Here is a 17,532-nt window from a genome sequence, read left to right as displayed (position 1 = left end):
AGCACACAGGTGTATGAAGTACCAGGTCAAGCAATAGAATTTAATCTATTTCTGCAACATGATCTAATCGGCTTAGTTAATTCAAAAAAGCAGTCAATGGCAGTGATATCAGTAGACCTTACTCAAACATTTGATAATGTCTGGCATCCCTGTCTATTCCACATACTCCAACAAACTGGTGTAGGTAAAAAAAAGCTGCTATCTGTTATTAAAGGAGCTTATGCCAATTCAACTACCCAATGGGTTCCTGTCAGACCCAGTAAAATTTGGCAAAGAGTCAAGCAAGGTTGCCCCCTCTTAGTCCACTGCTCTTTTCATGTTCTTGAACCTTTCTTACAGGAAGTCAACAATACACATGCCGTGTGAGGAATAACAGTTCCTTCAACTATAAAGGAAAATAAGGTTTCAGCATATGCCGATGATGTAGTGGAAACTTTGAAGGATAATGATTCCACATATATATTTTTTGGTATTTTGGAAAAATTCAGCAAAAGCAGTGGATTAATTATTAATGCAGACAAGACAAAATTAAAAGTTTATGGAAAGTGGGATCTTGGATGCATTCCTTTTGGACTAACCCCCTAAGAGAGAACCCCCTTATTATACTTGGAATTTCCTTCTCCACTTACCCAATATTACCAGTTCAAGAACTTATATACATGAACATGAAATCTTAGAAGACTGGAAAATTGGGTCACTTTCATTTTGAAAAAAACCATAATCTTTCCTGCTCAGTTGTACATAATAAATATTACAGACATCACAGAAACTGAAGAAAAGCAATTATAGAGTAAACCTGTGCAATTTTTTGGTCTAGATGATACCTAGAAGTTAAAAAGGAATTTCTTCAATTCTCAAAAAAACATGGAGGATTTGTATTTCCAGTCTTAAAATTCTGCTATTTAAGCAATACAGCTTCTAAAATCCGTAAAATATTGCAGCCTAATCACACATGTGCAGACCTTCTCTGGTACCACTTGAGTTTTCATCTTCCCTGTTTGGAGTTAATGATTATAAAGGTCCAAAAGCTGAGATTGTTCCTGAATACTACACTCGATGCTTAACTCTAAGACTTCCAGAGTGTTTTAGTGGTCTTAGAGTTAAGTCTTAGCAGTCTTAACTCTAAGAAATCTTTAATCTCTTTCGCCACGAAGTTCCACAGTTGGGATATTGACAACAATATTTTGTTTGATAACTTGGAGTTCCAAGGGTACTCTAACAGGAGGAATCTTGCTTGGAGAATTGCATAATGGCCACCTTCCAGTCAATACCATCAAATGGAGGTATACTTTAATGTCAGAAGATCCAATCTGTGACATCTTACTGATTGGAAACAGTAGACCATGCATTCCACAGCTGCCCTCTTGCCCTGCATATTTGCAACAGATTATGTAATGTGTTGGGCATTCCATTACTTACAACACAACAGGTTATTTTTTTTTTGCAATACCCACTACCTGTCAGCAATGGGAAGAGAATTTTAATTTTTATAATTAATGAATTAAAATACCATTTATGAAAGGTTAGAAAGAAACATGGACTTGAAAACCAGCAATACGACATCCAAATGCTTTATAATATTGTATTGTGGAAATTTTATTGTTCAGTCAGATGATTTTTTGTATTTAGAAAGAAGCATTCTAGGAGATATCAAATTTATGACTAGATGGTGTAGACCACCACCACCATGATGCAATATTCACCGGGGGGGGGGATAACATTCTGTCTATTCTTGCTATGAGAGATTTTTTAAATAGTTCCATCTTCTTAATTCAATGTGGTCTTATAGATTGCAGGGATCATGGGAGCAATCCAAGGCAGAGAAGGCCAACTCAAGGCAGTTAAACCCAAAATGGCTAACCACCTGGGTATCAGTCATCTTTGCGCTTTAGTTTCAATTGGTCTTTTGGTTGTCCATCTATATGAGATTAGTGAAAAAGGAAAACTGATAGCCTTTGGCTATATGATGATATAAAAGAGCTGAGGCCTTTTCTCTATCTCTTATGCTATCTGTCTGTCTTTTCTTTCTCCTAATACTATCAGGCTCTCTTGCACCCCTATACAAACTACTCTAGGCCTATGATGAGCAACTCTTTACTTTTTCACCTCAATAAAGATTGAAACTGGTAGTGACCCTTCCCATAATGCATAGCATCATACATGTCCATAAGGATATGTGCTTTGAATTATGGAATACTAAGGCAAGTGATGCGAAGTCATTAGCTTCCATATACGAGTTGCTCCAGTCCTGAAAATACTTCTGGTACAGACTTTGTTTGCTTTCACTTGGATTAAACGAAGTATATAAATTTTTTGGTATCTTTAATTTATCTTCTTCTTCATGCATTAGATGTGATATTTGTTGTGACAAAATTTGTTATGACTTCATCTTCTTTAATGGTATCTTTCAGTCTTTTTCTAGGTCTTCCTGTTCTTCTCTCTTTGGTTTCCAATTATAGACTTGTTTTTTATTCTATCTTCACTTCTTCTCTCCACATGTTCAATTCATTTTATTCTTCGGGTTGATACCTAATTGTTTATTGCTTGTATTTCACATTGTTTTCTTATATCTGTAATTTTTATTTTATCTAGTCTAGTTTTATTTACTATTTTTCTTAATACATTCATTTCACCTGCGTTTGATATTTGTCTTGTTTTTCCTAGTGTTTTCCTTGTTTCTGCATTATATTTCATAATAGGACTGATTACTGCTTTATAAATTCTGGTTTTTGTTTCTATTTTAAGATGTTCATTTCTCCATATTGTTTCAATTAAACATCCTAATATTCTTGCAGCTTTTGCAACTTGTTCTCTAACTTCTAGATGTGACCTTCCTTCCCAGTTCAGTTGTATACCTAAATAGTTGTAATTTGTTATTTGTTCAATAATAGTACCTTCTAATTCTAATCTGCATCTTTGTGGTTCTTGTGATATCGTCATACATTTATTATTATTATTATTATCCAGGCCTCCATGGAGTCAAAAGACTCATCGTGGGAGGTCGTTTTTAGGAAACACAAAGTTTATCATACCACTCCTTGAACCCATTGACCGTCCCTGCTCTAACCACTCTCTCAGGCAATGCATTCCACAGTTCAACCACCCTGCATGCAAAGAAACCACTCCTCACCCTCTTGCTCACAGCCTCCTTTAATAACTTTCAGGGAGTTTTTTTTTAGTTTTTGATATCTTCATATTACATCATTTTGCTGCTTTATACAATGCATGTAGTGATATTTGTAACTGAGTTTCATTTTCTGCAATTAATAGTACATCATATGCATAACATATGATTCTTATTATTCTGTTATTTATTTCCACTCCTATATTTTGTATTTTATTAACTTTTTGTATTATTTCATCCATTATTATATTATTGGACTTAAAGAGTCTCCTTGTCTAACCAATTTGTAATGCTTTACTTATATTTCCTTGTGTTTTTATTATACAGCTATTATTATCATATATTTCTTTAATTATATTTGTATTATGTTTTCCAATACTTTTCTTCTCTGCAATATTTCCATTACATCTTGAATTAATATTCTATTATTAATTCAAATCAATTACTTTTTCCAGATCTATAAAGCATATAAATAATTTCTTATTATAGTCTATTGTTTTCTCTATCAACTGTCTGCTTATGAATATTGCATCTATACATTATCTATCTTCTCTGAAATCTTGTTGTCCATTTAGTAAATTAATTTCCTTTGTTATTTTATCATTTAGAATTCTTTTTAGTATTTTTAGGATAATAAATTAAACAAAGCTAGTATGGTGAGAAGCCAGTTAAATAAATTTATATGGAATAAGAGATAAATTATGAAAACACTAAACTAGCAATATAGAAGAGAGTATTCAAATTAATTTTAACTTATAGATATGAAGAGCCAGATTAGAAAGCTGGTATAGTGAGGAGCCAGTTAAATAAATTTATATGGAATAAGAGAGAAACCACAGATGTTAGAGTACTGAGAAAAATTAGGGGAACAGATAGCATCATGTTAAAATGAAGATATTAAGAAGGAACTTGATATACAGTAGTTAATATTCAGAAACATGTGAACGGAGCTAATAGCCTAATCTAATGGGGGTATGATCACTTAAACAGAATCAGACAGGAAAGGCTAGTAAAAGAGATGTTTGGAAATTTATCAGTATTCCAAACAAATATTAGGAATACCAAGAAAAGACTCAGAAGACGACTATGGTTTAGATCAGTGTTTCTCAAACTGTTCTGCTATACTTGGGTTCTGCAAAAGCTTGTAAGAGTTACCTAGAGCAAACATACATGTATAAGTTGTGTGGGATGTAATTTCAGAAAAATAACCTTCAGTGAATAGGAAAAATACTATTGTTTATTCTAGAACAGTTAATATTACTTTATTATTTATAATATTATGTATCATATTTTTTCTTGATTAAAATATTTTGTATATAAAAGTTCAGTATTATAATTCCTGTCTGATATTTTTTATTAAAATTTTCATAGGGGATTCTGCAAAAAAAAAAAAAAAAGATGTATTTTCATGTATTGTTCCACAGTTTCAAACAAAAGTTTCTAAAACACTGGTCTAGGCAGATTACAATGAAATGCAATGCGACTTAGAAGATTGAAACGTTAGTTGTCAAGAAGAAAGCATAAAAACATTATACTACAATAGATTAAAGAAAAGTTTCAAGATAACCCATTAAGCAGTGAACAAAGGCTTCTGGGAATGATGCTGAGGACACAGACGTGTAGAAGTAGGGAGATTCTTGTTCCGTTGTATAAGGCTTTGATTAGGCCACACATGGACTATTGTGCTCAGATTTGGTCACCGGGTTTTCAGAAGGATGAAGAGACGTTGAAAGAGTCCAAAGGCGACTGACCTCTGGAATGTCGAGTATGAGGAAAGATTGAGAAGATGTAATTTGCAGAGTCTGGTGGACAGGAGGAAGAGGGGGAGATATGATAGAGACCTACAAATTGGTAAGGGGTTGTTATAGGATCAATGGTGGAGAAGTTCTACAGAGAATAGTGGGAGAACCAGAAGTCATTCCTGGAAACTGTGTAAAGAGGGTGTGAGTAAGGGAGTGAAAGGCAGGTTTTTTTCGTGCAGAGTTGCGAATGATTGGAATGCCTTGCCTGAGAGTGTGGTGTCTGCAGGGAGTTTGAGTATGTTTAAGACACGGTATGATGAGAAAGGACCTCCCAGATGAGTCTTTTTGACTCCATGAGGTCTTGGGGTAATAATAATAATAATAATAATAGTATCCTACATGTTCAAACTTTCAGAATGAATTAATTGCATAAGTCGAAGACTTACTGTATTTATTTATTTTATGGATAACTGATGCTCAAACCATCAATAATCAGTTTGTAAAATGCAGTGAGATACTTAAATTTCAATGATATACACATGCCTGTTGATATTCACTGCATGTATGCATGACAATTCATTTTGAAGTACATCGGTCTTCTGAGAGTATGTGTCCAGTAATTTTTAGATGTTGCATTCTATTTCTGCCTTATCATCCTTACTCAAAGTATCTTTACTAAAAGTAGTTAAAGTACTTTTGTTTGTTAATTTGAGATCCTTCAGCCAATGGAAACCCTACTTCTTTATGCTTTTATATGTTCAATGTGCAAAATAATGAATAATTTAAAGAAGCCAAAAGTAAGCTACATAATTGTTAAATGCACAGCTTAACTGAGGCTGAGAATATATGTTACTTTTTAATACAACACTTTACTGCATATAGTCCTTTATGCGTGTGTGTGTGTGGGGGGGGGGATTATTAGCATTTAACATGTATTCAACTCACCTAGTTTCTAATGTAACTGCAACACTGGAATCATTTAAGAGCAACCGTTCTATTGCATTTTTCATTGACATATTATCTGATTGATCCATTGGAAATACACCTGCAAATACCTAAAATTAAATATTTTAATAGATAACAATAATAAAGAACTAATGACAAAAACATTATATACTAATTCATTATAGCACTGTGTATGTGCATGCATGCATATAAAAAAATTCAAATAAAACAAATAGCACTAAACTGCCTGAAGAAAGACTTAAGTTTGATCCTAGTCATTGATGAGAGAACTTTTCTAAGCCATTCTTCAAACAGTTACCATATTAGCTGATCTCTGCACCCCAAGAAACTTAATTTTTTTCATCTTGCAACTCAACAAAATCAACCACAGAACTAACAGACAATAACACAATGTTAAGGACAAGCGCCATGACAAGACGGTAATTGTCTGCCACACTCTCTTCCCCAGATGGCAAATTAAAATTATTGATAGTCTTGTGTCAGCTATCTGTGACTGGCTAAGGATAAGAATTGGCTGCCTATGAGTTTCCAAAAAACTGGTTAGGGCTAAATGGCCTTGCCTACTCCCTTTGGAAAATAAAAGGCATTAGAAGATTAAAACAAAAGTTATTTACTACTATTCTAAAGTTGTATTTGAATAGGAGAAGAAGCAAAAAATAGACAGCAGAAGAAAGAATGACTCACAGACAACAACAAAGACATGGTGGTAATTGTCTACCATATTCTCTTCCTGATGCCAATTAAAATTATTGATTGAACAATACAGGTATTATTATCATACAAAAACAATATGGAGTCAAAAAGATTCATCATAGGAGGTTCCTTTGTCATAAACACAGCTCACTGTATTGTACTTTAAATACATTAAAAATACATTCAGTCAATCATTAACAACTTTCCATGGAAAAAAAAAAACAAACCCTGATTCTCATTCCTTCCTTATACAAATCTGTGCACAGCAATCCACAGGTAACCAAATTAAAGCCTTATACAATGGAACCAGAATCTCCTTACAAGTCACTGTCCTCTGCATCATTGCCAGAATAATTTTGGCAATGTGTTCTCTAAATTTTAGATACTTATCCACCATCACCCCAAGATCTCTTATCTACATCTTATCTTTGTTTTCCAAATTTTAAAATCTTATATTTTGCAACACTGAACTGGTATCTAAACTCCCATGCCCATTTCCTCAATCTACTCGAGTCTTCTATTAGGACCACAACATTTGCTCTACTCCTCATAGTTCTCCCCAACATTGCATCATCTACAAACAACTGTATATAACCATTTATGGCCTTTCCAATGCTATTTACATACAAATTAAACAACAACAATAGACCCAAAACAGACCCCAGGAGCACACCACTAATGACTTTCCTCTTCTGGGATATCACTCCCTCATATACAACTTGCTGATACCTGTCAGATAGCGATAGTCTGATACCTATCCAATGCACTAGTCTAAACCAAATCTCCACAATATCCAGCCTCATCTGTTCTAGATTGACTATCAACTAATCATGCTGTAATCTATCAAAAGCCTTTACAAAAAATAGCTATACTACTGTATGCCAATCTCTCACATCCAATGCTGCTGTCACCTTATTGTAATAAGTAAGTAGATTACTAAAACATGACCTCACTATAAAAAATCCATGCTGTCCATCAAAGATAATACCATTGTTGTCAACCCAATTATGGATCCTCGTTCTCTTCAGCCTCTCCAACACTTTAACCACAGCAACTGACATAGATGGGTGCATAATTTGATGCTTGATTTCTGTCACCTCTCTTATGAACAGGCACAATGTTCCCTTCCTTGCACTCCTTTGGAAGTTGGCCCAATGTAAGACTCATATTAAACAAATATGCCAAAGCAGATGTCAAATACCTGGTATAGTTCTTCAAAATACATGGATATATCATCAAGTCCCACAGCATTATTAACATCAAGTTTGTTCAATTCTCCATATACCTCTTGCTCACTTACAGTTAGTCTCTCCTCCTCATCATCAACTGCTCTCAAACTTTCCATGATATCACATTAACAAGGATGAAAGACCTTTATCAACCTGATCATTAAATATCTCAACTATATCCTTGGAAGTAGTTATTCTTATACCATTTTCTCCAATCGATGTCATCCTCATTCTTCTTCTTCTTCTTCTTTTTTTTTTTTTTTGCTGGCTAGATAGCAAAAGAAATTCCTAGGGAGGCTTTTGGTTTTATTAGCTAGCTGCTGTTCACACTGCACTTTTGCTACCCTTAGCAACTGATTTACCCTCTGTGCCTGTTCTTTGTACTCTTCATGAAATTGATTATTACCACTCATTTTATGTTGCCTTCATAATGCCTTCTTTCTCTGTACTGCATGCTTAATATCTTCATTCATCCATTTCACACCTATTCAACTTCTGATCTTTGGAATACATTTAGACATTGCTTCTACTAGATAGTTCTTGAATATCACCCAAGCAGCACTAATTTCATTTCCACCCAAGTCCTTATTCCATGCCACAGTTTCCTGAGCTACTCATAATCGCCAGCCTTGTAGTTCCCCCATGTACCCTTTCCTAAGAAGTCATCACCCAGCTGGCAACTACTCAAATAATCACTTCATGGTCACTCTCACTAACTGGAGGAAGATTTGACACCTCATTTATAATGACATCCTCTGATGAGATGATCAAACCCAAGAACCTTAATTCTCATGTGTCCTCTGTTACATACTCTTTACTTCAGGTTGCTGTCTTGTCATCCCAATTTTATATTGCCATAATTAAAATTAACCTTTTCCTATTTGCGTAGCTAATTTGCTTATACATTTCATGGTCACTACTCCTCCATATCACCCGGTCTACAGTAATGTTTGACTAAATATTCATTCTATTCAATATTAGCTCGCACCACTGCCACTATTTACCCCTTGTATCTCTATCATGTGTGGACAACTTTTTTTTCTATCATAAATAGCTCCAACTCCCTTTTTACCTTTCTATCTTCACAAAAAAAACATACCCTTTCATCACTATTCCTGTTAGGATATCATCCTCGTCCAACCATATCTCACTTATTCCAACAATTTTTTTAGTGAACAAACTCGATCAATACAACCACTTAATTTTTCTTGTTTTTGATACTTCCTATACAAACATAACAGCTCATTCCTGGATCTAAACCATGCTTCAGTGATACCACTTATTAGATATGACTTCTCCATAACTTCCTCAAGGCCATTTCTTTCAGGATTTTTGAGGAAATTTGAGGATTATGTTATCATAATCCTCAAATTTACACACACACACACACACACACACACACACATTAGCCATAATTTGAAGCATTATTTTGTCAAGTTGTGCTGCATGATATTCTGTTGGTATATATATATATACATATACAGTCATTAGGCATTCAACATGATGCAGAGCAGCAGAAGATTTTCTGTGTTGGCACCAAATTTCCTCCTTCTTTTGGAGGGTCTTTATTTCTGGGATAGTATTCTCTCTTTATTAATTAAATACTACACAAAATTATTATCAACTTTGACATGACCTTTCCTGCTGATGGAACCAACTTTGTCTTCTTTGGTGCTGAACAACTGGTTTCTGCCCACTGTTTTGACTGCTGTTTGGATTCTGGTGTGTAATGGTCTCATCCATAGTAATAAATCAACGCACAAAATCAGTTTCATTCTTGTTAAAATGTTCCAAGCACTGTTCAAAGATTTTCATGCGAGTGCATTTTTGATCTGCTGTGAGCAAGCGTGGCTTCCATCTAGCGCAAAGCTTTTTCATTTGCAATTCTTCATGCAAAATATATCCTACACATTCTTTTGAAATGACTACAGTCTCAGCAATTTCACGCACTTTGACTCGCTAGTCATCCAATACCATATCATGCACTTGATCAATGATTTCTGGTATTACACTTTTTTGGATGTCCTTCATGTGGATCATCTTTAAGGCTGGTATGCCCACATTTGAACTCGGCAGCCCATTTCTTAATTGTTGAAAACGAAAGAGAAGAGTGCCCATAAACTTTTATGGGTATAAAACAGCTGTATAAAACAAACTACTTGATAGAATGACTTGCAATTTCACATGGATGCTTATGACAGATGTACCAACTTAGAAAAAAAAATCTTGCCGATAATGTTGCAATCTATGGTCGAGACCGAGAACATTTCAGACCACCATCATATATATCTTATAATAATGATCAATTATATATAATTATAAATAATAATATATGTTGATGAAGGGATAACTGTGTGGTATTCATTGGAATAGTTATGCACAATCACAGTTGAACATTTAACCCTTGAACTGCTACGGTCGAGTTAACTTGAGCGTGGAAAAAATGGCGACCTTGCTATGATCGAGTTAACTCGATTTGAACTTTCAACGTGTAATACTCATTTAATTTAGTTTGTGAAAGCATTTGAATTGAGTGGGCTTATAGTGCCATCTCTTAGGATTAGAAGGAACAAATTTTCAAGTTTCTGTCTGCTTTGTGGCACTATCTTTGCAAAAAATTGCGAAACCATGCACAATGTTATCAGAGCCGTCCTTGACAAGAGGAGCCAGGCGATCACGTGATGCGGTGATTCTAGGGTTAGTGAAAATGGCTTCGACAAGCAGACCGCCTCAGTTCTCTTACTGAGGCAGAATTAGCAGAAGTATTAGAAACTTTACCTTCCGATTTATCAGATTTGAGTGACAGTGACAATGATGATATTTATTTTTTAGAAAATAGTGATAGTTCAGATAACAAACCACCAGCACCAGTGCATCTGCGAAAAAGAAATCGTGCTGACGCTTCATTGTTTCAATGGTGCTATACAAATTTTTGTCCAACAGTTCACCAATTCAATAATGATAATTCAGGTATTTCAGCAATTACAAATGATGGTTCAAATGTTTTTGATTTTTTCAAACTTTTTTCCCCCTTCATATAATGCAACATACTGCTGACGAAACTAATAAATATTATGTATTTTTGACTCTGAAACTACTACCAGGCACCCCAATCTCGGGGTTTGCAAAAATGGAAAAATACTTCCCCAGAGGAATTATATATTTTTTTTGGAATCATAATGCTTATGGCTAGGGTAAAAAAACTAACAATAGCAGAATATTGGTCCAAGGATCCCCTCATAGCTACTCCACAGTTCACAGACTACATGTCCAGGGACAGATTCCTTTTACTTTTACGTATTTTACATTTCAATGACAATGAAACTCAGGTTCCGGGACAAAGACTACACAAACTACAACCAATTATCGATCATCTGAGAAAAACCTACAGTGAAGTATTTACCCCTTTTCAAAATATACTGTTCAAGGGCTGCCTCCACTTCAAACAGTACATTCCTTTGAAAAGAATAGATTCGGGATCAAAGTTTTTGTGTTGTGTGACTGTGAGACTGGATATGTGTTAGATTTTGTAGTGTACGCAGGGGAAACTACAGACATTATTCCAGAACGTGAATTTGGGATTTCTGAGGCCATGGTACAAACCCTAGTGGCAAAGTATTTGCAGAAAGGGCACACACTGTGGTTAGACAATTGGTATTCTGGCCCTCTTTTGTATGACTGGCTACATAAAAATGGTACCAATGCATGTGGGACTGTTAGGAAAAACAGGAAAGGGTTGCCGAAACTGAACAAAAAATTAGACAAAGGACAGGTAGATGATGAGGAGGAAAGTTGACAGGACAACAAACACACCAATAATGAAACCTGAATATGTCATGGATTATATAGGAATATGGGGGCTGTGGATAGGACAGGCATGATGGTCAGTTCTCTTGAATGTGTGAGAAGGGCCTTCAAATGGTATAGAAAATTCTTTTTCCATCTCTTGGATCTCACTGTTCTCAATTCACATATTTTGTATAATGTACATGCTGGTGAAAATATCACACATGCTAATTTTCAAATGACTCTCATCAGAGAAATTTTTCAAAAGTTCCACATGCCAAGCCTGACCACTACATCTGGACAACCATCACAGGGTGATGAACCCCTCACACTGAGGGAAAGACATTTCCTAATACCTGTGCCACCCACACCCAAGAAAGCAAATCCCACCATTGTCATGTATGTGTGTTCAAATACCACATTGGGGCAAAGAAAAAGAAAAGAGAGCTGGTATATGTGTGCCAAATGTGGCATAGCCTTATGTGTTTGTACACCCCTGCTTTCAAAATTACCACACACTACTAAAGTATTGAAGTATTTTTGGGGAGGTGTTTCTCACTTGAAGTTGTGTGTGACATTATTTGACATGGAATTTTAATATTTAAAAATGAGAATTTTTGAAAATTCGGATCATCTACAAACATCTGCATCATGAATGGTGAGTTTTTACAAGAGTTTTGTAGATGATCCGAATTATATAGGGCCACCCTATATAATCCATTAAAATGGATTATATAGGGTGGCCCATAAGTCATGAAGAAGTTTAAAATGTGAATACCTTTATTTTGAGTATTAATTTTTTTAATTTAATTTTTTTTTTTTTTTCAGATATTCTAAGGAACATTTGGAAATTAATGATGGAGAAGTTCACATTCCAACAATGAACCAAAATCATGCAAATTTCATTTTGAAAACCAACATTCGATTATTCTAATACAAAGAGTCCATTGCTGGCATTTATATGTCAGAAATGCTCCCTCAGAAACAACAATTCATTGCTTGACTGAATGTTTCCATCAAGAGGGACTTGCTGGGAAGCAATATTGGGCCATGATTGAAAATTTTGTATGCTCTGTGGCAGAGGACAGACCCAAAATGTAGTTTCAGCAAGATGGAACTACTGCACACACTGCTAGAGCCACAATTGAACACCTAAGGCACATTTTTGGTGAGCAAATAATTTCGTAAAGATATGCAATTAACTGGCTTCACATTCTCCAGATCTGATGGCTCCTGACTTCTTTCTATGGGATTGCTTGAAGGAAAAGGTGTGTGTGAACAAGCCCCAGACAATTCAACAGCTGAAGGAGAATATCCATACCAAAATTAAGACAGAGCAGCCAGGACAAAAAGACAAAAATGGAAGGCATTTACATAATATGGTTTTTCATAACTAATAAAAAAAATCTCCATATTCAGTATTTCATTATAATGAAAAATAATACAAATAATTAATATATAAAAAAGTTATTAAATGTTTAACCCCCTTTATGACTTATGGGCCACCCTGCAGCATAGATATTTTGGTACATGAATCCTGAACCATCAAGCGCTTTGCTAAGAAATAAATCACATCATAGCTATTACCTTGGTCTATTTATCTTGTGATTTCAACATAAAGAGTAAGATGAGTTTCATAACCAGCATCCTCTTAATGAAACCATGACATGTTCTGCTCAATCAGTGATTCCTAGAAAGAATACCAGATAAGATTCCTAATTTACATTTACATTACTCTATTTATAACACTAAGGTGACTTGTTTATCAGTAATTCTCCACTTTAGGTGATAAATTACTTACAAATTGGAATAACCCTTGCAAATCTCCAATCAGAAGGTATACCATTTGTAATCTTTTCCAGTTGGCATACAATTTCTTAATTAATCTTCTATCTCTCCAGCTGATTGCAATTTTCTTCATTATTTGAAAAATCTTGTTCCACTGTACATTATCAAATGCCTTTTCTAAATCTATAAAGGCAATACATGTAGTATTATTTAACTTCAGTTCTTTAGTCTATTATTGTTCTTAATACTGGTGATGTTTCTCTGGTTCCTTTACCATTCTGGAATCCAAACTGATCATCTGAATAACACTCAATTTTTGATTTTATTCTATGTTTCATTATATTTAGTATAATTTTTGAGGCATGACTGAGTAAGCTTAATGTTGAATAATTTTTACAGTCTGCTATATTCCCTTTCCTGTGCATTGTTAACATCACATTTTCATTGAAATCATGTGCTCGTACTTCCTGTTCTTCTTGACAGATTAACATAATTATTTTAATTTTTATTATTATTTTAGGATTCTTGTGTTATATCTCATTTTTTTTTTAAGCCTGTATTTCATCTGTTCTCCAGTTAGGTAAATCATTAATCTTTCTTAATTCTTCATTATACTTCATTATATACAGGGTGTTCGGGATAAATTTGACAGTTTCGTAAGGAAAAAGAAAATCTTCTTTGTATCTATTAAATTTAATGAATTGACAAAAAAACATTACAGGCAGAGTTAATTACAATACTATCAACAAGATTTACTCAAAATAACCACCATTAGCATCGATCACAGCTTCAATTCTGCTTCGGAACCTCGAACAAGCTGATGCTACAGTCTCCCTGGGAAGGGCCGCAAAAACTGTTTTAATTTTATCCATTAACTGAGCTTTTGTATTACTGGAAGTGCGATTGGTGTCTTTTTCAACTGCGCCCCATACAAAATAATCCATGGGGTTAAGGTCTGGGGAGTTTGGAGGCCAAACATTTGGACTGGTGAAGTCGTAGAAATTTTCAGACAACCATTTTTGACTTTTCCCAGAGGTGTGGCAAGGGGCCGAATCCTGCTGCCATACATACGGCCTACCATTGGCTACCCTTGTTATCCAGGGCTTGATTACAGTTAGCAACTCCACGAACACAGCCCGAATTCCAATGCCAGGGTTCTTCAACACCTGTTCCTGCAGATTTGCGAGGAATTCTGCTGTACGAACGCAATCAGATCGTCTGCTAGGGATCTTTCTTCTTGCTACATCCTCGTAGTCACCATTGCAAGTCTCTAGTTCATGCCTGATTGTTTTTACTGTATTCAGGGAGCATTGGGCAGCAGTCGTAATATCCTTATTTTGATGGCGGGCACGAATCATCATGATACAAGTTATTCTCTTCCATGATTCAGGTGGGTTCCAGCTATCCATCCTTTCTGACATCTTGTATATGAATGAAGAAGGGTCCAAACTTTTAAATGAAGAGAAGTGTGTGTTAATACATGTAACTTACGGAAAAATATAATTAATTATAAATATGTCAAATTTATCCAGAACACCCTGTAAGTCTTCAAGATATTCCTTCCATATCTCTCTCTCTCTCTCTCTCTGTCTCTCTGCTGTCTCTGTCATCAGTAATTAATTTTCCTTTTTTTGTTTAGGGATTGCAGGTGTGTGCTGCAAATTTTCAATATATCTTGTCAGTTCCTCCTGTTTTTAATTAATGTTCAACTTCTTTGCATATTTCTTCTATCCAGTTTTCCTTTGCTGTTTTGCAATCTTCCCTAACTTCTTCAATATTGTTCCTTACCATCTATAAATTTTCCTTGCTTTATTTTGTTTGTCTATTAATTTAAGTCTCTCATTTGTACTCAAGGCTTTTGTGGTTGTAATTTTGTAATTCCTAACAACAGATTTTTTTTTAGTTATTTCTTTCATAATTGTCCAATCTTTCTCACTGTTCATCTCAAGCATGCATTTGTTTCTTTTTTAAATTCATTTTTTATATCTGAGGTGTTCAGTGTTCCATTTTCTCTTCCTTATTTTACATATTTTCTCATATATCAGTTATTGGAAAAGACCCAAGTTCAATTCTTGTCATGATGAGAATAATCTTTATATAAGGACTTTTTCAATTGAAAGTGAGTGAGTCAGCTGATCTCATACAGAGAAAGCAGGGTTTCCTTATTCCAAAAACTTTGATTTTTAAATCCCACATACAGGAAAATCAGCCAGAGAACATACTGTGAATGGTGGATTATTCAGCATGCAGATGCAGGAGAGCACTCCCCACCGTACTGCCTAAACAGTTCAGGCAATATGGTGTAGTGTGCTCTCCTGCAATGAGTCCCTGAATTCCATGCAGTTGTCATGAAATAACTTTCATACACAAACTTTTACTGTTTTTGCTTAGTCAAATATGGATAAAATATGAATATAAATTTATTTTAAAAAGAACTGAAAATATTGATTAAAATAAGAAAATTACATGTCAGAAATAAATTAAAAAAAAACTATATCAAAATAAGATATATATATACACTAACCATTGGTTTTGCAGGAGCAACATGTGGAAGAGGATCTACAGTCTGATTTTTATGAAAAAATGTATCTCCTACTTTAGCTTCCTTTGAGTCTCTAATGTTGGCTGCTATATAACCAACTTGGCCTGTACACCTAAAATAACAAATTTGTTTCCTCACAAATATAATAGGAATATACAGAATAAAACACTAAAAATCACTAAAAGAATGTCAATATTTATGTGCACATGAATTTCATTGTCCAGTGGAGCCTACCGCTTATGAAACCTGAAGTGGTTCAGCAAGTTCTATATTTTCTTTGCAAACAGATGATTTCTGGATTTTTTTAACCACTCTGCCTACCTATAGTACTAATGCGCTATAGGTTTGTGACCTTTTGTAAGTGGGATTCACATTATATATATAAATTTTTTAAGGGAATGTCAATTTATAAGATTGGATATTTAATCTTATCATATCAGACTCCATCCACAATAATGGAGTGTGTGATATAGTAAGATTAAGACAAGAGATGGGATAAAAATGAGAATGTAAAAAGGGCAAGAGAAATTTTTTTTTTTAAATAACATTACATTTCTAACTTTTATCCTATATTTTTTTTTTTTTTTCTCAACACAAATAACTATAGCTTTGAAAATAGGAACAGACATACACACACATGCATTCCTGCTTCAGAGCCTGCTATGGTAACTGCCAAAAAGCACATTTTAAAACTTACAACCAATATGAAAACGTTAAATAAACAGAATCATGTTCACTAAACATCAATATATATAATTCTAAAACAGTATTACTTGTTATCATCAAACATACACTTACTTACCTGCTAAATGTCCTAGACTGTGGCATAATACAGCACAAATTTTATATAATTTAGGTACTAAAAGTTGTGGAAAAAATTAAAGTGGTTTCAGATATTCCAATACCAACTTCATTGATTATAAATAAAAGTTTCACATGTTAAAGTGCAGAATATGGAATATTTAAATATGAAAAAATTATTTCAACTCAATAGTTCAATGTATTAACCATACAAATTTATTGTTTTAATACTGACCATATTATTCATCAATGACCAAATATGTTTAATTTAAACAGTTCAATGTATTACTAGACACAGAAATGAAGCTCTTTCTAAGCAACAAATAACAGATGTTATATTCAGGCAATAATCAGGGAAAAGAAGGAGTACCTATAGTATTCAACACTAATTATGAGTATGAGTTCTACTAAAGAAGAAGAGGAATTTTCAAAGCATCAGTGAAGGCAGCTGACACAACAAATAGGAAAAGTTGGTCCTTGTTGGAGATCTAAACAGCAGAGCAGGAAAGTATGGCTAGACACAGAAATGTTCCGGGAAAATTTCATGAAAAGAGAAACATAATAATTAATATTCCCTATAATTTTTGCTGGCACATGCACACATGAAACACATTTTGGATATAAGTTTCCAGTCTCACACTCAGCATGCAGTAGCCTGAGCATGTTGGTTTTTGAGGTTGGTGTTGCTATTTCAATACATTTGGCTAAACACTCAAATATAAACAACTTTGCATTTCTTTTCTGCTTTAATTCACAGTGACATTTTGATAGTTTAATGCACTAAAACTGCTAATGTAATTTTTCTCAAATTAATGTTACCCTTTTTTTTTTTGTCTATCTGGAATGTTAAAAATTGTGAGT

The 17,532-nt window shown here is 34.3% G+C and overlaps 1 protein-coding gene across 2 annotated transcripts in view; it reads right to left on the bottom strand.

Moving 5' to 3' along the window:
• The window catches only part of waw (Translation factor waclaw), a 192,376-nt gene that overhangs the window by 91,756 nt on the left and 83,088 nt on the right, over positions 1–17,532 (bottom strand). For both annotated transcript variants that reach the window (XM_090393583.1, XM_090393584.1), the window contains exons 9-10: positions 15,853–15,982; positions 5,812–5,921 (exon numbers count right to left, since the gene is read on the bottom strand). In XM_090393583.1, coding sequence (XP_090249709.1) covers positions 5,812–5,921; positions 15,853–15,982 — 240 coding nt within the window. The remainder of the gene's footprint in view (positions 1–5,811; positions 5,922–15,852; positions 15,983–17,532) is intronic.

This window comes from Typopeltis vanoorti, chromosome 6 (genome assembly GCF_054136105.1).
Source record: "Typopeltis vanoorti isolate ZY-2024b chromosome 6, IOZ_Tvanoo_1.0, whole genome shotgun sequence".
NCBI lineage: Eukaryota > Metazoa > Arthropoda > Arachnida > Uropygi > Thelyphonidae > Typopeltis > Typopeltis vanoorti.
The sequence above is the reverse complement of the archived record's forward strand: the minus strand, read 5'-3'. Positions and strand labels throughout refer to the sequence as shown.